At 62.1% G+C, this 22,072-nt stretch overlaps 12 protein-coding genes across 12 annotated transcripts; 8 read left to right on the plus strand and 4 right to left on the minus strand.

Moving 5' to 3' along the window:
• Positions 1 to 36: 36 nt before the first annotated feature.
• On the plus strand, positions 37 to 605 carry OSTLU_32290 (predicted protein; the record flags this gene model as incomplete). Its single annotated transcript, XM_001418247.1, has 1 exon — positions 37 to 605. The coding sequence occupies exon 1, from the start codon at positions 315 to 317 to the stop codon at positions 603 to 605; it is 291 nt and encodes a 96-aa protein (XP_001418284.1). The 5' UTR covers positions 37 to 314.
• Positions 606 to 738: 133 nt separating this feature from the next.
• OSTLU_94562 (predicted protein) lies at positions 739 to 2,517 on the plus strand (the record flags this gene model as incomplete). The annotated part of the gene is made up of 1 exon (XM_001418248.1): positions 739 to 2,517. One exon carries the CDS (start codon positions 739 to 741, stop codon positions 2,515 to 2,517), a length of 1,779 nt encoding a protein of 592 aa, XP_001418285.1.
• Positions 2,518 to 2,839: 322 nt separating this feature from the next.
• OSTLU_41313 (predicted protein) lies at positions 2,840 to 3,076 on the minus strand (the record flags this gene model as incomplete). The annotated part of the gene is made up of 1 exon (XM_001418495.1): positions 2,840 to 3,076. The coding sequence occupies one exon, from the start codon at positions 3,074 to 3,076 to the stop codon at positions 2,840 to 2,842; it is 237 nt and encodes a 78-aa protein (XP_001418532.1).
• Positions 3,077 to 3,123: 47 nt separating this feature from the next.
• On the plus strand, positions 3,124 to 4,344 carry OSTLU_32294 (predicted protein). The gene has a single exon (XM_001418249.1). The coding sequence runs from the start codon at positions 3,132 to 3,134 to the stop codon at positions 4,329 to 4,331; it is 1,200 nt and encodes a 399-aa protein (XP_001418286.1). The 5' UTR covers positions 3,124 to 3,131; the 3' UTR covers positions 4,332 to 4,344.
• Positions 4,345 to 4,647: 303 nt separating this feature from the next.
• On the minus strand, positions 4,648 to 5,296 carry OSTLU_15876 (predicted protein; the record flags this gene model as incomplete). Its single annotated transcript, XM_001418496.1, has 2 exons — positions 4,648 to 4,668; positions 4,706 to 5,296. The coding sequence occupies 2 exons, from the start codon at positions 5,294 to 5,296 to the stop codon at positions 4,648 to 4,650; spliced, it is 612 nt and encodes a 203-aa protein (XP_001418533.1).
• A 465-nt stretch (positions 5,297 to 5,761) lies between these two features.
• OSTLU_7942 (predicted protein) lies at positions 5,762 to 6,244 on the plus strand (the record flags this gene model as incomplete). Its single annotated transcript, XM_001418250.1, has 1 exon — positions 5,762 to 6,244. A coding segment is annotated over one exon (483 nt), but the record flags the coding sequence as incomplete, so codon positions are not given.
• A 305-nt stretch (positions 6,245 to 6,549) lies between these two features.
• Positions 6,550 to 9,375, plus strand: OSTLU_92929 (predicted protein; the record flags this gene model as incomplete). Its single annotated transcript, XM_001418251.1, has 1 exon — positions 6,550 to 9,375. One exon carries the CDS (start codon positions 6,550 to 6,552, stop codon positions 9,373 to 9,375), a length of 2,826 nt encoding a protein of 941 aa, XP_001418288.1.
• A 340-nt stretch (positions 9,376 to 9,715) lies between these two features.
• OSTLU_5143 (predicted protein) lies at positions 9,716 to 10,480 on the plus strand (the record flags this gene model as incomplete). The annotated part of the gene is made up of 1 exon (XM_001418252.1): positions 9,716 to 10,480. A coding segment is annotated over one exon (765 nt), but the record flags the coding sequence as incomplete, so codon positions are not given.
• A 335-nt stretch (positions 10,481 to 10,815) lies between these two features.
• On the minus strand, positions 10,816 to 11,453 carry OSTLU_32299 (predicted protein; the record flags this gene model as incomplete). Its single annotated transcript, XM_001418497.1, has 2 exons — positions 10,816 to 10,819; positions 10,870 to 11,453. The coding sequence occupies 2 exons, from the start codon at positions 11,451 to 11,453 to the stop codon at positions 10,816 to 10,818; spliced, it is 588 nt and encodes a 195-aa protein (XP_001418534.1).
• Positions 11,454 to 12,157: 704 nt separating this feature from the next.
• Positions 12,158 to 13,705, plus strand: OSTLU_15879 (predicted protein; the record flags this gene model as incomplete). Its single annotated transcript, XM_001418253.1, has 1 exon — positions 12,158 to 13,705. One exon carries the CDS (start codon positions 12,158 to 12,160, stop codon positions 13,703 to 13,705), a length of 1,548 nt encoding a protein of 515 aa, XP_001418290.1.
• A 630-nt stretch (positions 13,706 to 14,335) lies between these two features.
• Positions 14,336 to 17,461, plus strand: OSTLU_45865 (predicted protein; the record flags this gene model as incomplete). The annotated part of the gene is made up of 2 exons (XM_001418254.1): positions 14,336 to 14,438; positions 14,658 to 17,461. A coding segment is annotated over exon 2 (2,769 nt), but the record flags the coding sequence as incomplete, so codon positions are not given.
• A 509-nt stretch (positions 17,462 to 17,970) lies between these two features.
• CHR3507 (predicted protein) lies at positions 17,971 to 21,951 on the minus strand (the record flags this gene model as incomplete). The annotated part of the gene is made up of 1 exon (XM_001418498.1): positions 17,971 to 21,951. The coding sequence occupies one exon, from the start codon at positions 21,949 to 21,951 to the stop codon at positions 17,971 to 17,973; it is 3,981 nt and encodes a 1,326-aa protein (XP_001418535.1).
• Positions 21,952 to 22,072: the final 121 nt, after the last annotated feature.

Here is a 22,072-nt window from a genome sequence, read left to right on the forward strand (position 1 = left end):
CGCGCGGGAAAGTGCCGCGCGCGCGACAGTTCGCGACGCGACGACGCGCGCATGCGAAGCGCCGCGCCGCGATCGACCGAATCGATCGCTGGACGCGCGAGCGCCGGACGCGCGAGCGCGAGCGCGAGCGCGCGCGCGCGCGGACGATCGACGATTCGAAGCGAACAATCCATCGATTGCGCGCGACCGATGCGACGCGCGGTGGCGCGCGCGGTGCGAACGACGCGGTGCGACGCGGCGTGGACGATCGGCGGGACGACGGCGAGTCGGAGTCGAGGGGGAGCGGCGCGCGAGGTGCGGACGGCGGCGAGCGGATGGCCCGGGGACGGCGCGAACGGGACGGGTGGCGCGGGCGACGCGAAGCCAAAGGGCGCGAGCGTGCAGTGGTTGCGCTCGGGACAAGCGCCGACGCCGGGATCTGGGGGCGCGCGACCGACGCAAGGGCAAGGGATGATGCGAGGGCAGCCGATGGCGCCGCCGGCGCAGCGGGGACAGCCGGGACCGCCGCCGCCGCCGAGAGGCGCGGCGCCGGCGAACGGCGGACGTCCGCCGGCGAACGGCGGGGCGCAGAGGCCGCAGAGCGCGGGACAGAAGCCGCAGGGTAACGTAAATGGAGGTTCGGCGACGACGGCGCATTTCAGCACGCCCGCGCCGGTGGTGCATCGATCGAAGCCGGACGCCGAGGGCGAGTACGCGCAGCAAGGAAGCACGGGACCGCCCGGTTTGCGCGACGCGCTGATGGATCACCGCATCGTGCTGCAGAGCTACACCCCGGGTCAGCATCGAATCATTTGCCCGACGTGCAACGGTGGGTCCACGGGCGAGCGCTCGCTGGCCGTGCACGTAGAGGATGATGGGAAGAGCGCGGCGTGGATGTGCCATCGAGCCAACTGCGAGTGGTCTGGTGGCACTGGTATGGATGGGCGCACGCGCGCGTCCAAGGGCGCGGACGGCGCGACATCGAACAGACGTGTGGCGAAACCCAAGTTGCCGGCGCCGGAGGACTTGCAGCGCATCGGACCGGGAGAAATGACGGCGGCGGCGACGAAGTGGGCGGAGATGCTCAAGTCGCGCGGCATCTCGCTCGAAACCGCCGAACGCAACGGTTTGGCGGTACAGAGTGTGTACTCCCCCATCGCGAGTGGTTACGTCGATGCTTTGTGCTTTCCGTACATGCGTGACGGAGAGTTGATCAACATCAAGTACCGCGGTCCGGACAAGACGTTTTGGCAAGTCAAGGGCGCCGAAAAGATCTTGTACGGCTTGGACGACGTGACTGGTGAAGAGGAAGTTATTCTCGTCGAAGGCGAGATGGATAAACTGGCGCTCGAAGAGGCAGGCTTTAAGAATGTGGTCTCGGTTCCGGACGGTGCGCCGGGCAAAGTGAAGGACGGCCCGACGCCTGCGCCCGAGGAGGACAAAAAGTACGAGTACCTTTGGAATTGTCGCGCGCAGCTCGACACGATTTCTCGATTCGTCATCGCCACCGATTCCGATGGGCCAGGTCAGGCGCTTTCGGAGGAGCTCGCGCGACGCCTCGGGAAAGAGCGCTGCTGGCGCGTCACCTGGCCCGAAGGCTGCAAGGATGCCAACGAAGCGCTTCAGAAAGAGGGCGCCGACGTCGTGCGCGAGTGCCTCACCACGGCTGAGGGCTTCCCTCTGCGAGGATTGTTTAGATTTTCCGAATTCGCGCCCGAAATTGAGTCGTATTTCAACATGACCACCGCGAACGAGCTTCGTGGCGTGTCTACGGGGTGGCGCAACATCGACAACAACTACAGAATCGTCCCGGGCGAGCTCACAGTCGTCACCGGCGTGCCGAATAGCGGTAAGTCAGAGTGGGTGGATGCGTTGATGTGCAATTTAGCGGTTCAGCACGGCTGGTCGTTCGCGCTTTGTTCTCTCGAAAACAAAGTGCACGAACACGCGAGAAAGTTGGTGGAGAAATACGTGGGAGAACCTTGGTTCGAAGGAAAATATTCGAAAGCGCCGCGAATGAATCCGGATACGATGCGCTCCGGGATGAAGTGGTTGAACGAGCATTTCGTGCTCATTCGTCACGAAGACGACGAACTTCCTAGTGTGGATTGGATCTTAGGATTGGCGCGCGCCGCGGTGTTGCGTCACGGCATCCGTGGGCTCTTGATCGACCCTTACAACGAGCTTGATCACAAGCGTCCCACGGGCCAAACGGAAACCGAGTACGTGTCGCAAATGCTCACTCGAATCAAACGGTTCGCTCAGCACTACGACGTCCACGTCTGGTTTGTCGCCCACCCGCGTCAGTTACACAACTGGAAAGGCGAAGCCCCGGGTCTGTACGACATCTCCGGCTCGGCGCACTTCATCAACAAGTGCGACAATGGCATCGTCGTCCACCGTAATCGCGACGAAAAGCTCGGATCGCTTCGTGAGGTGACGATTAACGTTCAAAAAGTTAGAAATAAAGTCGCTGGCTCTATCGGCGACCCAAAACTCGAGTACAACGTCTCCAACGGTCGTTACGTCGACATCTAGGCTCGCTTTTAATCGAATCGTTCTTCTCACCTTTACGACACAGTCTTCGCGCCGCGGCGTTCGACGTCCCGGCGTCACGACGACCGGCGCACATCGCCTCGAAAACGCACTCGAGAGCTCGTAAAATCGAAACGGGGATACACTTATGTTATTCTTTGCATTAACATGCGCTAACCTGCGCTAGTCTCTCGCCGTCGAACTTTGCAGCCGTCGCCGCGGAACCCTCGCCTGAAGAACCACCACCGCCGCTCGCGTCCGCTACCCGCGTCGCGCGCGCTCGCGGTCGATCTCGAGCGACGCGCGTCTGACCTAATCGTCGTCCTCACAGGCTCACGCCCGGAAAGCAATGCTCGAACGTCTGTTTCGGGTGTTTATTATCGCTGTGCTCCTTCAGCTTAATCGGCGCGAGCGTGCACATGAAGCTCGCGCGGCACACTTGACACACCGTCGACATCGCCTTGGCGTTCGCCGCGAGCTGCGACCCCGCCCCGGCTTTCTGCGCCTTCTCCATCGCCTTCTTCCGCGCCGTCGCCGATTTTTGCGCGTTCCCTCCGCCCATGATGCGTCGTGATGTGCGACCGGCGCCGCATTTCGCGCCTCGCCTCGCCGTCGACATGCGCGCGGTGCTCGAGCTGACGCGCAGACGCGCGAGAAACGCTCGTTTCGCGCGCGCGCGCGCCGTCGTCGGCGCGAGAGCGCGCGCGGCGGACGCGCAGGAGCTTCGGGACGACTCGAAGGGGGGCTCGAGCGTGGATAAAGCGACGTCGACGGCGGCGGAGGCGCGCGAGACGGCGCACACGCTCGAGGGATTTCGCGAGGCGCTGAGGCACGGACCGGGATTCGATGACTTCGTGCGAGGCGACGTGGCGTACAGCGTGCCGGCGCCGAAGAGCCTGAAGGATAAGACGACGCGTAAGCCCGCGTGGCTGAAGCGCGAGGTGCCGGGGGGCGAGCGGTACACGGAGATAAAGTCCAAATTGCGCGAGCTGAAGCTGGCGACGGTGTGCGAGGAAGCGAAGTGCCCGAATTTGGGCGAGTGCTGGGGGGGCGGGGACGGGAAGACGGCGACGGCGACGATCATGATCATGGGCGACACGTGCACGCGAGGGTGCCGGTTTTGCGCGGTGAAGACGGCGAAGGCGCCGCCACCTTTGGATAAGGATGAACCGGCGAACGTGAGCAAGGCAATCGCGGCGTGGGGATTGGATTACGTCGTGCTGACGAGCGTCGATCGGGACGATATCGAGGATCAAGGAGCGGGGCATTTTCGGGAGACGGTGCAACGTCTCAAGGCGTCTTGCGACGTCTTGGTCGAGGCGTTGACGCCGGATTTCAGGGGCGAGAAGCACTTGGTCGAGCTCGTGGCTACTTCAGGCTTGGATGTTTTCGCGCACAACGTCGAGACGGTTCCCGAGCTTCAACGCGACGTCCGTGATCGACGGGCGAACTGGGACCAATCCATCGAGGTTTTGAAGCACGCGAAAAAGTCGGGGGCGAAAATCACGAAGACGTCCATCATGCTTGGTCTCGGAGAGACGCATGAGCAAGTCGTCAACGCGCTGAAATTACTTCGTGAGGCTGACGTGGACGTTGTGACGTTTGGTCAGTACATGCGACCGACGAAGAAACACTTGGCAGTCGTCGAATACGTCACCCCGGAGGCGTTCAAGCGGTATCAGGAAATCGCCGAAGAAATGGGCTTTCTGTACGTCGCCTCCGGCGCAATGGTGCGATCGTCGTACAAGGCTGGCGAATTCTTTTTAGCGAATGTCATTAAACAGCGCAAAGCGAAGGAAGCTGCGGCAGCGAACTAATGTTTTATCGTTAGAACTTCTTGTACAATACGAGCGAAAGAGTTGCAGACCATTCACTACACGCGACACCGCGCAATGTGACGAATCAGATCGGTTTCGTCGTCGACGAAATAAATTTCACGAATCTTCACCGTGAGAAGCAAGATTTTGAACGTGTAATTGATGTGCCAAGTCGACCACTCGCGCTCATTCGGCGCCCGGCCTTTGTAATTCGGGCCGTCGACGCTGCATTTCATGTACTTGAGCGTTCTTCCGTCGCCACGCGTGCTCGCGCCTCGCATGCGCGTCGACATGCGGCGAACGGATTCATTCAAACTCAATACAACTTCTTCTTTCCCTTTGAAATAATCACCGTGCACGTTCAAGTAATCTACGTCGTCGGAGAACAGCGCGCCGATTTCCTCCGCCGACGCCCACTCAAAGTCTTGATTTTGGATTGCGAATCCGAACGCTTTGGACAGCGCCTTTGGCCCTTTCGGCTCCTCGCGCGCGGTCAACCGCGTGGTAGCTTCCGACGAGGGTTTCGGCATCAGCGCGGGTAAGCTTTTCAAGTACGCAAACTTCTTCTCCGTCTCCTCGTCCAAACCTTGCTCGATCATAAACTTGGCCGCGTTGCGAACGGTTTCGTTCGAGGATTTCAACGCCTCCACGACCGTCGGATGAAGCTCATTCGACGGCTTCCTTTTCACGCGTCGTTTACCGTTCGTCCCATCGCGATCGTCACCGTCGACGCGCGTTCTCGTGAGTTCCAACGGATCAAACTTCGCCGCGACGTCCTCCGCGCGTTCGCGTTCGCCCTCGCCCTCGTCGAGCTCCTCCGCGGAGTCCCTCGTGGACGACCGACGCACTCGATCCTTCGTCGCGACGTCGCGTCTCGTCGACGCCGCGTCCGCGGCATCCGCGACGCGCTCGTTCGCCCCGTCGTCGTCCGCGACCGCGCGTTCGACGCTCGCGCACGCCCCCATCGCGCGCGTCGCGTCGCGCCCTCGCCGAACGTCCTTTCGTCTTCCGACCACCCTCGCGCGACGCGCGGCGCGCTCGAGCTCGCGTCGCGCGCGCGGGACGCCGCGAACGCGCGCGCGCGCGTTTCTATCGCGCGTCGCGCGCGCGCGGCGTCGAGAGAAACGCGCGCCTCGGGCGTGACGACGCGCGTCGGACGCGCTAACATCCAAGAACGTTCCGAAACGCTCGCGCGGCACTTCGCGACGCCCGCGCGCGGACGCGCGACCGCGTCGCGCGAACGCGTCGCGCGGTCGATGCTGGCCGACGTCGCGCACGCGCGATCGGCGTACGACGCGATCAAGGCGCTCGTGCTCCGCGACGGCGCGCGTCGAGGCGACGGCGTGTCGAGGGTGTTGAGCCGCGGCACGCGCGGCGACGGCGACGGCGACGCGCGCGCGCGCGCGATGGATAAATCGACGCAAGACGCGAGAGTGAAGGCGCTGTTCGCCGCGCTGCTCACCGCGCGGTCGGTGAAGAACGACTCGCGCGCGGTGGAGGTGACGAAGGGCGTGTACATCGGGAGCGTGGGCGCGGCGAAAAACGTCGAGGCGCTGCGCGAGCTCGGCGTCACGCACGTGTTGACCGCGTGCGGTGGAATGCCGCGCGAGGGGTTCTATCCCGATGATTTCGAGTACGCCACGTGCGCGGTGGACGATAAGCCCGACGCCGCGATCGATGAACACTTTGACCGATGCTTCGACTTCATTCGCGACGCGCTCGCGCGAGACGGAAAGGTGTTGGTGCACTGCTTTCAGGGTAAGAGTCGAAGCGCGACGATTTGCGCCATGTACATGATGCGCGCGCTCGGCATGGATTTAGACGAGGCGATGACCGCCATTCGTGAGGTGCGGCCGTGCGCGCAGCCGAACTCCGGGTTCATTCGAGCGTTGCGAGCGCTCGAGCGCTCGCTCGCCGCGCGCTCCGTTCCGAGCGGCGACGAGTCGCCGAAGAAGAAGACCAAGACGACCGCGCCGACGCGCGCGCGCTGAGCGCGCGCCGATCGCCGATGCGATAGCGCACGGAATTAGCCTCTCTCACCCACGGTCGAGATTGTGTACTCGTAGAAAGTAGGAAATTGACGTTGTAGCGAGCAGTCGCCCGCGCGAGCCAGACACAAGATGTTCACTCTCGACGAATGCACCGCCGCAGTGGCCGGCGCGCGCGGCGCGCGGTCGACATCGCGCTGGCAGGCGTCGCGGTACGAATGAAGTACGCGATGGCGACGCCCGAGCCGCCGCCGAACGCGCCGATACCGCGCACGGCGACGCTGAACGTCACCGATCGAGACCAATGGGACAGAATCTCGAGCGCGATCCTTTCCGGCGCCGGGCCGCGCGACGCAGGCGACGACGCGCTGAACGTGGAGCGGAAAGCGATGGCGAAAGAACTAGCGGCGATGCGTCGGTACGTCAAAGAGCTGGAGATCGAGCGGGAGGCGAGCGAGGAGCGGGCGGCGCAGAGAGAGCGGGACGCTCGGGACGCGGAGCAGCGCGCGAACGCGGGAGACGCGAGAAACGCGGAGAGGCTGGCTATGAAGGAGCTCGAGATGACGCAGCGAGAGCGTGAACTGATCTTAAGAGAGGAGGAAGTCGACGCGCGGGCGCGGGCGACGGAGGACGCGGAGGTTTTTGAGGCGAATTTGAAGAGACGCGCGGCGCGTTTGGACGAACGCGAGCGAGCGATGCGAAACGCGAGGGATGATTTAGATTTACGGGACGATCAACTCACGGAAGCGATCGTCGGGCTCGAGCGCGAAAATGAGGCTGTGCGTCGCGAGACGGCGGCGATGGAACGCCGTCGCGAGGAGATTGTCCGCGAGCTCACGGATCGGGAGGTGGGCGTATTGAAGCGCGAGGAGAGCGCCACGGAACGTGAGCACGAGTTGCGCGTGGTGGAGGGGCGTTTAGGAGCGCTGAAGGAACGCGCTTCGGACGAAGAGGCGCGGTTGAGGCGCGCGATAGAGCGCGCAGACGCGGCAGAGAAGCGAGAGGCGGACGTCGCCAGGCGACTTCACGAACTTGAAAACGACGAGCAGCGCGTGCGGACGAATTTGCGAGAGGTGCAGGCCGATGTGGGGCGCGCTGTCGACGTCAAGGCGAGCGCGCAACGCGAAACGGATGCGTTGAAGAAGGACGTCGAAATATTGCGCGGAGAACTCAGCGCGCTTACGGCTGAAAAGGCGCGACAAGTGCAATTCATCCAGAGCGTACGCTCCGATTTAGACGAGCGCGAGCGCGAAACTGCGGACGCGGCGGAAATCGCGGCGAACGAGTGCGAAGCCATCGCCGTTGCGTGGGACGAAATTGAAAGCATGCGCTCTGACTTGGAGCGTCAAGAAAAGATGATCGAAGACACGGCGGCACAGTTGGAAGAAAACGTCAAGGCGTTTGACCGCGACGCCACGGCGATGCGCGAGCGTCAGGAGGAAAACGAGCGAAAGCTCGATGAGTTGCGCGAACACGAGGAGTTTTTACGTCGATTAGCGAGCGAAAACGAATCAAAGGCGCGCGAAGTCTCGACGCTCGAAGCGGAGATCGCCGAGCGACTCCGCGACGTGGAGGCGCGAGAGGCGGAAGTAGCCGAATGGAGGCCGCAAATTGACGAGTTCAAGTCAAAACGAGTGGACATCGAGGCGCACGCGGCAGCGATCGAAACAGCCAAGACGCAACTCGTCGAGCTGAGCGCTCGTGAGAAAGAGCTCGAAGAGAAAGAGTTACAGCTCGAGCGACGCGAAGAGGCGGCGGCTCGTCAGTTGAGCGCCGCGGCTGAAGCGGAGGTAATCTTGAATGAAGAAAACGCCAAGTTGGAGCAAAAGCTGCAAGAAATGGCGCCGAACTTGATCGCCGCTGAGCTCGAACGCGAAGTGGTCGAATTAAAGATGGAGCTCGAACGCACGAAAGCCGCAGCGAACGCCGTGATGGCGAACGCGGACATGGAGCGACGACGCCGCGAGGAAGAAGAATCTTCCAGCGGCGCCGCCGCCGGCGACGCTGACCCTTTTGCCGCGGTCGGTGAGGAGAAAATTCGTCAAGAGGAGCGCGCGCGCGCAGAACAAGTCCTTGAGTCTAAGACGGCGGCGCTCTTACGCGCGAACGCGCTTCTAGATGCGAGAGAAAATGAGCTCGCCAAGCGCGAATTCGCGTTGACGGATGAGCTTGAACGACTCGAGCACGATACTGCGCGCCTGTTGACGCTACAAGACGAAGTGAACGAGCGAATGAAGGACGTGCTCGAGGTCGAGATGCACGGCATCGGCGGTGAGCCGCGCAAACGGCGAGAAGACGCGTCGGACTACGCGACCGTCGCCAACGCCGAGCGTCACGCGGCGACCATTCTCGCCGACGCGGAGGAGGTGCGCCGAACCGCGCGCGCCCACCTCGAGGCCGCTACGGCTACCGCACAAGCCGCGCGGGCGATCAACGACGCATGCGAGTCCAGCGAAAGAGAAGGCGCGGCGACGATAAAGCGCGTATCCGCCGTCGTGGCCTCGGCAATTCAGGCGGCGAAGCGACAGGGCGACGAATTACGCGCCCGCCGCGAGCAAGCCTCTACGTCCGTCGTCGCGCTCGATCGCGACGCCAAGATTGATTTACTCGACGCTCAACTCGAGTACGTCGCCAAGGCCAAGGCTGACCTCGACCGCCGCGAGGCGTCCATACGAAGCGACTCGTTCGCCGCGGCGTCTCGCCGTCGCGCCGACGCCGCGACGTCCAACGACGAGCTCTCCTCCCGAGCCCGAACCGCGCGCCTTCGCGAGGAAGTCCACGGCGCCGCCGAGCATCTTCTCGAGTGTTTGTCTCAGGGCGAGACCGCGCTCGCGCGAGCCGACGCCGTGCTCCACGCGCCTCGCGTCTCCGAGCTCCGTCTCAAGCTCGCCGGATTACTCGGCGTCGCCGATCGTCTCGCGCGCGCGCGCGTCGACGTCTCCGGCGACGACACCGAAGAGGACATTTTATCCGATCGTCTCGCCGCGTTAGAGCACGAGATTCGTCGCGCCGGCGGTTGGTTCGAGGACTTGCGTCGCGCCGTTCGCGAGGTGTAATTTAACCAACTCTCTCCGCGCGCCGGGCGCTGCCATCGTCAAAAGTCGACGCCTCGCGACCGCGCGCGGCGCGATGGATCGCGCGCCCGCGACGGACGCGCCGTCCGTGTTCGCCCGGCTCGACTCCAACGCCGCCGCGCGCGTCGCGCGCGTCGAGGCGCGACGAAACGATGCGAAACTCGACGCGAATCCGCTCGAAGACGCGGCGAAATGCGTCGACGCGTTCGAACGCGCGCGACGCGAGATCGAGGACGCGCTGCGAGACGTCGCGCGCGATGCCGCGCGCGCGCGGACGAGCGCGCGGGACGACGCGGAGACGAACGAGGCGAGGGAGACGGGGAAGGCGGCGCTGCGCGCGGTCAACGCGCGCGTCGTCGATTTGGACCGCGCGACGGCGGAGTGGAGTTATTTCTTGCCGGCGTACGACGCGAGGGTGATGATGCGGAAGATGGGGGAGCTCAGGGAGCAGTTCGAGCGCGCGGTGGCGTGCGTGACGCCGAGAGAGAGGTTTAGGTTTAAATCGAGAGGGGGACGCGCGACGGTCGGGGGCGCGGCGGCGAGCGCGGCGACGCCGGCGAATCAAACGGCTGTCGCGATGGCGGCGCTGGATTTGTGCGACGCGGACGACGGGCCGGGGACGCGAGATAGGCGCGGGGAGACGATCGTGATCGATCGCGCGACGAATGATGGTGAGGATTACGCGTTGGAGAGGCTGGTGGATTGCGACATTTTCGTGCTCGGAGCGATTCGCGCTTTGCGGGCGTACGATTTGAGACGGTGTCGCGTGTACGTGCTCGCGATCGCCGGCAGCGCGCTCGTTGAAAACATCGTAGACAGCGTCGTGTGCGTCGCGACTCGACAGTTGCGCGTGCACGCGGCGAGACGGACGAACTTTCACGTGCGCGCGACGTCGAGACCGATCGTGGAGGATTCGCGCGAAGTCGCCTTTGCGCCGCGTTTTTCGATCGAATCGCCGAACGAAGAGGAGGTGTTGAAAGCGCACGGGTTATTTGAAGAGAATCACATGTGGAGAGAGGTCGATGATTTTTTGTGGCTCAAGTCGAGTCAATCGCCGCATTGGCGCTTGCTCGACGAGCGCGATCGAGCCGAAGACGAGCGAGCGACGCGAGAGCGATTCGACGAATTTCGTCTTAGGAAGTAGTCGTAGTCTTCGTGGAAGTCATCTTAGCACCGCCGCGACGACCAACGCACGATTCGACGTGCGCGCGCCATTCTTTCGCCGTCGGTTCGTTCGCGAGACATTCCTCGCAGCAGTTCCACTCGCCGCAACGCGAACACCGCGACATCGAGACATCTTCTTCCAGACATTTATCGCAGTACGCGCGTCGGCGGCAGATGTCGCAAACGACGAGAAGATACGAGCATTTTCGGCAAAAGCCAGCTTCCGCGCGTCCACAGTGCGCGGTGCGCAAGCGCAACTCATCTGGATCGTGCTTCGATCCCACTCGTTGTTGACATCGATCGCAAAAGAACGTGTCGTGGCACCTCGCGCACGCCTTCAGCACGCCGTGCGCGCAACGATAGCAATGCTCGCGAAGTAAATTCGGCGTGACGTGGCAATCGAGAAGCACCGTCCCCCCCGTGAGCGTCATGCACCGTCGACACAGCAACGCCACGGCTTCGCACTTTTTACATCGCGCCAAGTGATGATAATCGCACAGGAATTTCTTGCAATTCGCGCACTGCGAGATGTCCATCTCGCAGCGATGCCCCGCGTACGGGGCCAACCATTTTCGTATCGACACCGAAGTCTGCAACAGCAGCGAGATCTGAAACGCTGTGTTCTGAACCGCTGTGTTCGCGTCTTCGCCCGGTAATTCGCGACCCTCGTCGCGCTCGTGGGATTCGCACGCGTCCTGATACTTGGGCACGAGACTACGAAACGTCCTGTTCAGCTGCGAGCACACGAGGTTGCCGACGAAACTCGCCGGTATCGCGCCCTCGTTGCCGCAAGGGCAACGCGCGCGCGCGATCTCGGGCGTGTTGAGCCTGCTCAGGATGTGCGTCTCGAAGACGTCGTAGTGCGAGATCACGAAGGGCGTCAGATGGTCCGTCATGATGTGCCGCGTCGACGCGCGTCGTTACACGTCGTCGTCGGAGAGTCGAACGATCGATTCGCATCGTGCCTCTACCGCGCGCGTCCTCGAACGTACGCGTCGACGTTAAATATATCCTCGCTGAGAATCGGCCCACCCCGCTCGCGTCCCCGTCCCCGCGCGCGTTCGCGTTCGCGTTCGCGCGCGTTCGATTTCGCGCCCCCTCGCGCCGTCCCCGTCGTCGCCTCGCCGCCGCTCCCGCCGCCGCTCGAATCCCCCCCGCTCGAATTCACGATCACCGTCGTCGATATTCTCTTCGAAAACGACACGCTCTTCCGTCCTCGACGCGCGTCCGCGTCGTCGTCGTCGCCGTCGCGCGCGCTCGAAGACCTCGACAGCGACGACCGCCGCGCGCGCGCGCCGCCCTCCGACCGCGCGCTGTCCGTGCGCTCCATCGACGCCGTCGCGCGCGCGCGCCTCGCCTCGCTCGCCTCGCGCGTCGTCGTCGTCGTCGTCGTCGTCGTCGTCGTCGTCGTCGTCGTCGCCGTCGTCGTCGCGTCGTCGCGCGCGTCGTCGTCCGGCGTCGACGCGCGCGCGGCGCGGCAGCCGAGGCACGCCATCCGGACGAACGCGTCGCGCGTCGCGTCGGCGCGCGCGCGCGGCGACGCGCGCGCGTGTGCGGCGACGCGCGGCGCGACGCCGCCACATCATCGCGCGTCCGAACGATGTCGACGCCGCGCAAGCGCGCGCGCGCCGGCGACGGCGCCGGCGCGCGCGACGACGACGACGACGACGGCGACGACGACGGCGGCGGCGACGCGCGACGACCGCTCGTCGTGGACGCGCGCGACGCGACGCTGCCCGACGCGGCGCTCTGGGACGAACACGCCGAGCGCGGCGACGCCGACGCGCTGTTCGAACACGCGATCGCGCCGCTCGACGCGGCGACGTTCGCGACGTGCGTCGATAGACGCGCGGTGTGCGTCAAGCGCGGCGGACGGGCGCACTACGGGTCGTGGATGACGATGGAGGCGGTGACGCGGGCGACGCGCGACGGCGAGGCGCGGTACGGCGTGGATTTAGACGTGACGTCGTACGTCGACGGCGTGCGAAGGACGCATAATAGGAATAGCGACGCGGGACGCGAGGCCGACGACGAGGACGACGATGTCGGGGAATTGGTGGACGCGGACGCGGTGTTGACGCGGAGGTTCGGCGAGGAACGACGGTCGGTGCGGTTGTTGCATCCGCAGACGCGGTGCGACGCGACGTGGAAGATTTTAGCGACTCTGGAGCGGTATTTCGAGTGCGCGTGTGGGTGCAACGTGTACGTGACGCCGGCGAGTTCACAAGGGTTCGCGCCGCATTACGACGACATCGACGCGTTCGTGTTGCAGATCGAAGGCGCGAAGCGGTGGCGGGTGTACGAGCCGTTCGAGGACGAGACGCACCCGAGGACGAGCTCTAGGAACTTCACGCAAGAGGAGATCGCGACGCAGCGCGTGGTTTTCGACGACGTGCTCGAGGCTGGGGACTTTTTGTACCTGCCGCGCGGTTGGATTCACCAGGCGGAGTGCTCGTCGTCGACGCACAGCGTGCACGCGACGTTATCGACGAATCAATCCAACGCGCCGGCTGATGCGCTCGAAATCGCGTTGAACAACGCGCTGGCTTCCACGATCGACGGTCGCGCGGAGTTACGAAGGAGTTTCGTTTCCACGTTGAACGACGAGCGTCGTCGCGACGCCGCGTTGGAGGGACTGGGAGAAGAGTTGCGCGCGTTTGCGAGCGAGCTCCAAGGCGACTTCGGCGCGGCGCTCGTAGAGCACGCGTACGCGTCGCTCGAGGCACGGTTCATGATGCAACGGTGCCCACCGCCGGATTCACACTTGCTGCGATCGAAAGCGCGGTGCACCGGAGACGTCGCCGCGGCTGAGCTGCGGAGCGGCGCGAGAACGCGAGTGGCGTCGCAAATCGAAGGCGCGCCGTTTTCAATTTTACGAGAGAGCCCGGCGACGACGTTGTTTCATCCATTTCAAAATCGCCGCGACGGCGCGCACGTGCGCGTGCTCGGCGTCGATAGCGCCGACGAAGACCGACTCGGTCGCGTCGTCGTGCCGAGCGACGTCGACGACGAGCGTCTCGACGAGCTTCTGGACGCCGTGCGGTCGGGCGACGCGCTCGAAATCGCAAAAACGAACTTTCGCGAGAACAACTTTCTCGAGCTCGTGTGCGAGCTCGTTCGGTGCGGGGCGTTGGCGGCGTTAGATTAGATGAGTCGGAAATCGGGTATGAGAATAGCTTAGGTGAACTAAATAATATGATGTACAGTAATGATGGGCTAAAAAGCATATCCGATCGCATGACGTAACGGGTGATGAGCAAAAGTTAACAGTGAGGGATGATGACTCCGGTGGGGTTCGAACCCACGCCCTTTCGGACCAGAATGTTACGTTGCGATTGTTCTCGCATGGTACGAAAGCGGGCGCGCGCGCGACTCGCGTCGCGCGCGTTGTTTTTCCCGTAGTTCCTCCTCGTGTTCTCCTTAATCTGGCGCCTTAGACCACTCGGCCACAGAGTCCACAGAGTCCTCATAATACGATACTCATCAACGATAAATTCCGCCCACCGACCCGCGCGCGCACGCGTGCGCAAAGTTACGGGTTTCTCGATCGCGCGCGGCGCGCACATACCCGTGAGAGCCACTTCACACCGTGATTTAGGTGCGTCATCGCGCGCCCCCCCCGAAAAAAAACAAAAAAAACGCTGGCGCGTGAATCTTCGCGAATCGAATCTATCGCGCGCGACCCCCCCTGTCGTTGAGTCGCGACTCGCGGAACGCCACCGCACTTTTTCCCCGCGTCCGCGTCAGCGCTTCGCCCGACGGCGACGGCACTCCCCCGCACGCGCGACCGACGTCGCCGCGACCGACCCACGGCGTCCACGCGGTCGCGACGCGCGCGTCGAATCCATCCCAGACAGAGTTCCGCGCCGAGCGCGAACGAGGTGCGCGCGGTCGAGCGACGACGCGAGCGGACGATCGCGGGGACGACCGCCGCGCCATCTTATAAGATGGGGGAATCCAGATCTCGCGGGGACGGACGGACGATTCGTTCGTTCGTTCGTTCGTTCGCGGTTCGCGGTTCGCGGTTCGCGATGGATCGCGATGGATCGCGACGCGTTTCGCGCATCGCGCGTACTGACCGCGTCTCCGTCGTCACGCAGAAGAAAGCCCTCCGACCGATCGCTCGAGATTCGGAATGACTTTTAAAGACGCCGCCTCGGCCGTCGCGACGCTCGGAAATTCCGATGACGAAGCGACGAAGATTTCGGTGATAAACGCCATCGGTGCCGCGATGACGTCCTCGGCTGATGTTTCGGCGCACGCGGAGATCACGCTGAGCGAACCGCTCGTCGCGGCGCTCCTCGCCGCGTCGGCGGACAAAAAGTCGAGCGACGTGTGCGCCGCCGCCTCGGCGACGCTTCAAACGTTGGCGACGAAAGCGCACGATTTCGTCGTCGGCGCCGCGATCATTCCGGCGACTCTCGCCGCGCTCGATCCGAAGGAGCGCTGGCAGACGCAAGTCGCCGCCGCCGAAGTGTTGTCCAAGCTCTCCGACTGCGCGCCGCAAGCCGTCGCGTCGAACATGATCTCCATCTTGCCCGTCGTCACGTCCATGGTGAACGACGCCAAGAAGGAGGTCGCGGATGCGACCAGAAAGGCTCTCGAGCGTCTGTGCCACACCATCGACAACCGCGACGTCGAACCGTTCATTTCGGCGATGGTTGAGGCGACGATTGATCACGAGAAAACCGACGAGTGCGTGCAAAAGCTCGCGTCGACGACCTTCGTGCAAACCGTCACGGCGGCGCCGTTGGCGTTGATCTCGCCGATTCTCCTCTTGGGGTTCCGCGCCAGGACGACCGCGACCAAGCGCATGTCCGCCGTCATCGTGAACAACATGTCCAAGCTCGTGGAGGATCCCGAGGACGCGGCGCCCTTCTTGCCCAACCTCTTGCCCGCGGTGTCCAAGGCGTCGGACCAAATCTCCGATCCCGAGGCGCGCACGGTGTGTGGCAAGGCTTGTGAGCAGTTGCAATCGATCGAGGACCGATTGAAGGACGCGTCTTTCAAGTCCAAGCGAGCCGTCTTCGACGTCGTCAAGGGCGAGGTGGACAAGCACCTCGGCGCCAAGTTCGACGCTTCGTTGTCCACGTATTACACCACCATCGCCTGCGCGTTGGTGAACGCGAAGTGCCATGACTACGATTACGAGGAAGCGTTCAAGTCGTTCGACGCCGTCAAGGAAGTTCGCGCGCTTCACGAAGCCTTGGACAAGATTTACGGCGACGTCGAAGTCGACGACGACGACGACGACACCGCCGACGTCTTGGCCGATTGTCAGTTCACCTTGGCGTACGGTTCAAAGGTTTTGTTGCACAACACCAAGTTGAAGCTCAGGCGTGGCCACAAGTACGCCCTTCTCGGCGGTAACGACAGCGGTAAGTCGTCGCTCATGCGCGCCATCGCCAACGAACAAGTTGAAGGCTTCCCGCCCGCCACCGAGCTTCGCACCGTCTTCGTCGAAGCCGACATCATCGGCGAGCTTTCCGATTTGCCGTGCGTGGATTACATTCTGGCCGATCCGCGCATCAAGGCGGCGGGCATTTCCGAACAGACGGTGGAGAAGATGCTTCTCAACGTCGGCTTCGGTGAGATGCAAAACGGCGCGCGCAACTTGGTCACCTTCCTTTCGGGCGGCTGGCGCATGAAACTCGCGCTCGCGCGCGCGATGTGCTTGAACGCGGATATTTTGCTCATGGACGAACCCACGAACCACTTGGACGTGATGAACGTGAAGTGGGTCGAAGAGTACTTGAAGTCTCTCACCGACGTCACCGCGATTTTGGTTTCGCACGACACCGGCTTTGTCGACCGCGTGTGCAACAACATCATCTCCATCGAAAACTTGAAGTTGAAGCAGTTCCGAGGTAACTTGACCGAGTTTGTCGAGAAAAATCCCAAGGCGAAGTCCTTCTTTGAGCTCAAGAGCTCGACCGGTTTCGTCATGCGCTTCCCACAACCGGGTTACATCGACGGCGTCAAGTCCAAGGGCAAGCCGCTGATGAAGATGGCGCACTGCACGTACACTTACCCGGTGAACAACGCGCCAACCGTGAAAGATGTCACCGTGCAAGTCTCTCTCGCCTCGCGAGTCGCGTGCGTCGGGCCGAACGGTGTTGGCAAGTCGACGATGATTAAGCTTCTCACCGGAGAAATCGTCCCGCAAGAGGGCACGGTTTGGAAGCATCCGAACGCGCGCGTGGCGTACGTCGCCCAGCACGCGTTCCACCACATCGAGCAGCACTTGGACAAGACGCCGAATGAGTACATTCGCTGGCGTTACCAGCACGGCGACGACAAGGAAGCTTTGGTCAAGGACACGATGACGCTCACGGATGAAGAGCGCGAGCGCTGCAAGCAGCCGATCATGATTGACCTCGGAAACGATGAGAAGGGCAACCCGATCAAGCTCAAGATGGCCATCGAAAAACTCACCGGCGGTCGCAAGCAAGTGAAGAAGGAGTACGAGTACGAAGTGCAATTCGTCGGTCGTGATTACAACTCGAACCGCTACTTGCAAGCGTCCAAGCTCGCGAAGTGGGGCTTCGAAAAGCACATGAAAATTGTGGACGAAAAGGTCGCCGCTCGCGCGGGCGCCATGCACACTCCGTTAACGACGGCGAACGTCGAGAAGCACCTCGAAGACGTCGGCTTGGACAAGGAGTTTGGCACCCACACTCGCATGGGTGCGCTTTCCGGCGGGCAAAAGGTCAAGGTCGTCATCGCGGCGTCCATGTGGAACTGCCCGCACATCGTCATTCTCGACGAACCGACCAACTACTTGGATCGCGATTCCCTCGGCGCGCTCGCGGGTGCGATTCAAGTCTACGAAGGCGGTGTCGTCATGATTACGCACAACAACGAGTTCTGCTCTGCGCTTTGCCCGGAGACTTGGCTCATGGAGAAGGCGGACGACGGCATCGCGCGATGCAACTGCAAGGGCGACGCGGAATGGATGGCCAAGGCTGCCAAGAAGGACGTCACCGCCGCCGCCGCGCTCGAAGAGTTCACCGACGCTTTGGGCAACGTCGTCGAAGTCAAGAAAAAGGTTGACAAGAACAGCAAGGAGGCGAAGAAAAAGGCCAAGCTCAAGGCGAAGCGTCGCGCGCGCGGCGAAGAAGTGAGCGACAGCGAAGACGGCGAATGGGAAGGCTTTGGCGAAGGCGAGGATTAATCGTCGCGTCAATCATCTCTACCGATCGCACAGAGAATCAATACCTCGCCACACGTCGACCGCGCGGCGGCTTCTCCTTTACCGCGCCCCGCGCTCTTCGGTCGCACCTGAATAATCTTTACACCGTTACCAACACACCCACCCGAATGTAATACGCCCGCGCGCGAGGACGGGACTCGTTGTAATTACGCACACGTATCATACACAGTTATTAACCAATCTTTTATAAAATGTATCTGCTACGTCGATCGAGGCGCGGGAGCGGTGAAAAAGGCGTGCAGCGACGCCTGTTGTCTGTTGACTTGTTTCAGCGGACTGCGCTTTCGAGGCGTTGACGTCTTCGATTTCGGGCTAGTCGAGCGTCGACGTTGCGCTTGCTTTGTCTGCCACATTCGGAGCGCCTCCATGTCGCGCTTCAGGCGCGCCTCGGTTGCGGCTTTCTTTTGTGCGGCGAGAATTTCAGCCTTGGACGGTTTCTTCGGCGGGCGCAGAAGAGCTTGTAACAATCGCGCGAGACGCGTTTTGAGCGTCGACAATGGCGGCCAATCCACCACCTCGCGGTACTCGCCGTCGTCGTACACGCCGGTTCTCGCGGCGAATCGTAACGATCGATCGTTACGCACGCACTCGAGCTGCTTCTCGAGCGCCGGCGTGTACCCCGGCGTGTAGCCGTAGCGTAAAGAACCGCGAAGAAGATCGGCGTCATCCTCCGTCGTCCACCACGACGCTGGGACGGTCGCTTTGTGCCCGAGAGTTGGAACATTAAACTCCGCCTTTTCCTTTGGCAACCCAGTCTTCAAGGCCGTTTGCGCCGAATCCGCGCCCTCGACGTCGATCAGTTCTTCGTCTACTTGCACGAGTTTCGCCAGCGCCGCGCGCTGTCGCATCAGTTTGGCGCGGCGCGGCATGGCGCGGAGCATCTTCGTCCACAACACGCGACTCACGAGCGCGTTGGTCGCTCGTTCGGGAACGACGACTCGCTCCAAAGCCGAAAACACGGCGGCTTTCGTCTCCTCGGTATCTTCGCCCTCGTCGCCATCTTTGTCATCATCCTTGTCGCCATCATCGTCCTTGTCGCCGTCTTGCACATCACTCGCGCGCGTTTGTACCGTCGAAACGCCGTCGCTCGTCGACTTCCCTCGAGCGGCTTCGATGGCGGCGAACATGGCCAGAATCGCGTTCGCTACCTCCATCTTCTGCTCGAACGGCTTGTCCACGTCCAGGGTCCCATACGTGACGGCGCGAAAAACGTTCCCATCTGGTGCGCCGAAAGCGACGACAGCATCGATAGTTTGCTCAACTTCGTACGTCAACCAGTTTAGCTTCGCTTCCTCTCTCGCGCGCTCCTTCTCCGCCGCGCGCTCCTTTCGGCGCGCCTCACGATCTTCGTGTCTGAGCTTCTTGTCCTCCTCGCGCTGACGCTTGGATTCGGCTCGGCGCTGGTTGTACGTCTCGCGCGACGACTTTCGACCGTGAGGAGGCGCTTCGGCGTTTTGTATGAGCGCAACACTTTCTTTGTAGTTGACCTTGCGCCGCTTGCGCGGACCTTCGACGGCGAAACGCTTGTCCACGACTTGCTCAGCCGCCTTGTCTTTCGCCGCTTGAATCGCGGTGCTCCCGAACGCCTCGGCCCAGAACGTTTCGTCATCTACGTCATCACCTGCCTCAGCGCCGAATGTGGCCACGGAGAACGAGTTACCGACGCGCGGACCAACCTCTCGGTGCTCGGCGCGACGCGCGAGAATCTCGTCGATGTCCTCCGCCTCGAACGCGTTCGCCTCTTCACCTGAACCGTCCTTCAGGGCACCGTGAACACCGAATTTGAGCAACTCGTTTATTCTCTGCGCTTGTTCTTTAGCCGTCTTCTTAGATTGACGCCCCTCGCCACCGCCGTACTCATCGTCGCCGCCGCCGCCCAGGATCGCCTCGTCAAGACCGTACTTTCTCGAAGCCGTCTCAAACAACGACTGCTCGTACGTGTCCTTGGTGATGAACCGATACACCTTCACTTCTTTGGTTTGACCGATACGATGACAGCGCGCCATAGCTTGCAAGTCATTCTGCGGATTCCAATCAGAATCGAAGATGATGGCGGTATCCGCGGACGTGAGCGTGATGCCCATGCCGCCCGCCCGAGTCGAGAGCAAGTACGCGAATCCCGCGCCCGGAGTGTTGAATCGATCGATGCCCGCCTGGCGATTTTCCGCGGACGTGTTACCATCTAAACGTTCGGTTTCATGACCGGATGCGTTCATGAAATCCTGAATAAGGTCGAGAACCATGGTGAATTGCGAGAAAATCAACACCTTGTGTCCGTCGCGTTTGAGCTTGGCCAGAAGCTTGGCGAGCAAGCCCATCTTCCCGCTTCCCTCGACGAGCAACTGCAGCGCGTTGGGCGGTTGATCACCCTTTTCCGCACACGCCGCCAACCGTTTATTCGTGTAGTCTTCTTCCAACCCGTCGCACAAGAATGGATGATTGCACACCTTGCGAAGCTCCATGGACAAGTTGCGAAGCTGCGGGACGCTCTTCACCTTGGATCCTTCCAACAAGACGTGAATTTGGTTCTCATACAGTGCGCGGTAGTACCCTCGCTGCTGCGCCGTGAGCTCTACCCAGACCACAACTTCTTCCTTCGCCGGGATCTTTTCCACATCCTCCTTCATTCGTCGCAACATGCGAGGCTTCAAAAGTTCGCGCAGACGCATGACTTGCTCGGCGTCGACGTCGCCGGATTCGTCACAAAACTCGTCTTGGAAATCCTCCCACGAATGAAACTGTCGAGGATCTAGAATGTGCAGCATGCCGTAGAGTTCTTTAATATTATTCTGGATCGGCGTTCCGGTGAGTAAAAGCAACCAATCATATCGAAGCGCGGTCACCGACAGCGTCGTCTGCGAGTTGACGTCTTTGAGTTTGTGCGCCTCGTCGACGACGCACATCGCCCAAGAAAACTGCTCGAACAATTCCGTGTTCCGACGCACGTTCTCAAAACTCACCAACATGACGTCAAACTTCACCCTTCGCGTCCCCGGTATGAAGAACTCGTGCTCGGCGCACATCTCGCGATCCGCCGCCGAGCCGTCGTACACGACGGCGTTCATGTCGGTCCACTTTTCCATTTCGCGCTTCCAGTGTCCGAGCGTGGTGAGCGGGGCCACGACGCACACGGGTTGTCGTCGACGGATGAGGTTCTTGCGCACGTACTCAATCACCGAGATACACTGCGCCGTCTTTCCCAAACCCATCTCGTCGCCCAAAATGACGTTGCGTCCGCGGCAATAATTATTCACCATCCACTCGAAGCTCGTCACTTGGTACTCGCGCAGCGCCATGTTGTTCTGAAACTCCGGTGGCACCGGCTTGCCGTGTGGCATTTCCGTGCGTTCGAAAAATTCTGGCTTGGAAAATCGCCAATACCGCGCCACCTGCGCCTCGTCCACCGGAGTCGCTAAACTTTCGCTCGCTTCCCACGTCGCCGCCGCGTACCCGAGCCCGCACCACTTGACCAAATACTCCACCGAACCCTCCGATTCGCCGTCTCTGTGCGCGATGACGCGATCGATGACGTCATACATCGCCGGATACGGCGCGTCCTGCGCCTCGACGCCGTGATGCTTGCGCAGAAACGTCTTCAGCTTGTGCGGCGCCTCCCGCTGGAGCGTCTCCTCGATTTCCCACGAGCATCGTCTATGGCTCACGCCTTCCCACTTCACGCAAAATTCCAACGTCGACGTCACCGTTCCATCTCCGTCTTTCATCGCGCGACAGTACACTATTTTTTCCACCACGTCCCGATCGATCTCGTCGTCGTCTTCACCGCCCGCGTCCGCGTCGTCGTCCTCGCTCGCGCTCGTCATCAATTCGTCGTCGTCGTCCGAGTCCACCTCCTTGAACGCGCCGCGCGCCGCGCGCGCCGTCGCCCGTCGCGGTCGTCCTCGGACGTCCTCCGCGACGTCATCGCCATCGAGCGACGATAACGATTCGTCCGACGTTTCGCTCGCATCGCTCGCGTCGTCGTCGTCGTCGTCGTCGTCGTCGTCGTCGTCGTCGCTCGGTTCCGACGCGCTCGACCGCGCGTCATCGTCTGCGTCTTCGTCGTCGCTCGTCCACGTCTTCGCGCGCGCTGAACCGTCGACACGACGACGGACGGCAGCGGCATCGCGTTCATCGATCGCGTCGCGCGCGTCGTACGCGAACGCCTCGAACGGCGGATTCATGCGTCGTCGTGTGCGACGCGACGCGAATCGAATTTGAAATCGCGTCTGAGAGTCGGACATTCGGCGCGTGTACAAACGTATGTACAAACAGTGAAGACATATATACCACGAATGTACACCA

Source organism: Ostreococcus lucimarinus, chromosome 6 (genome assembly GCF_000092065.1).
Source record: "Ostreococcus lucimarinus CCE9901 chromosome 6, complete sequence".
Lineage (NCBI taxonomy): Eukaryota > Viridiplantae > Chlorophyta > Mamiellophyceae > Mamiellales > Bathycoccaceae > Ostreococcus > Ostreococcus sp. 'lucimarinus'.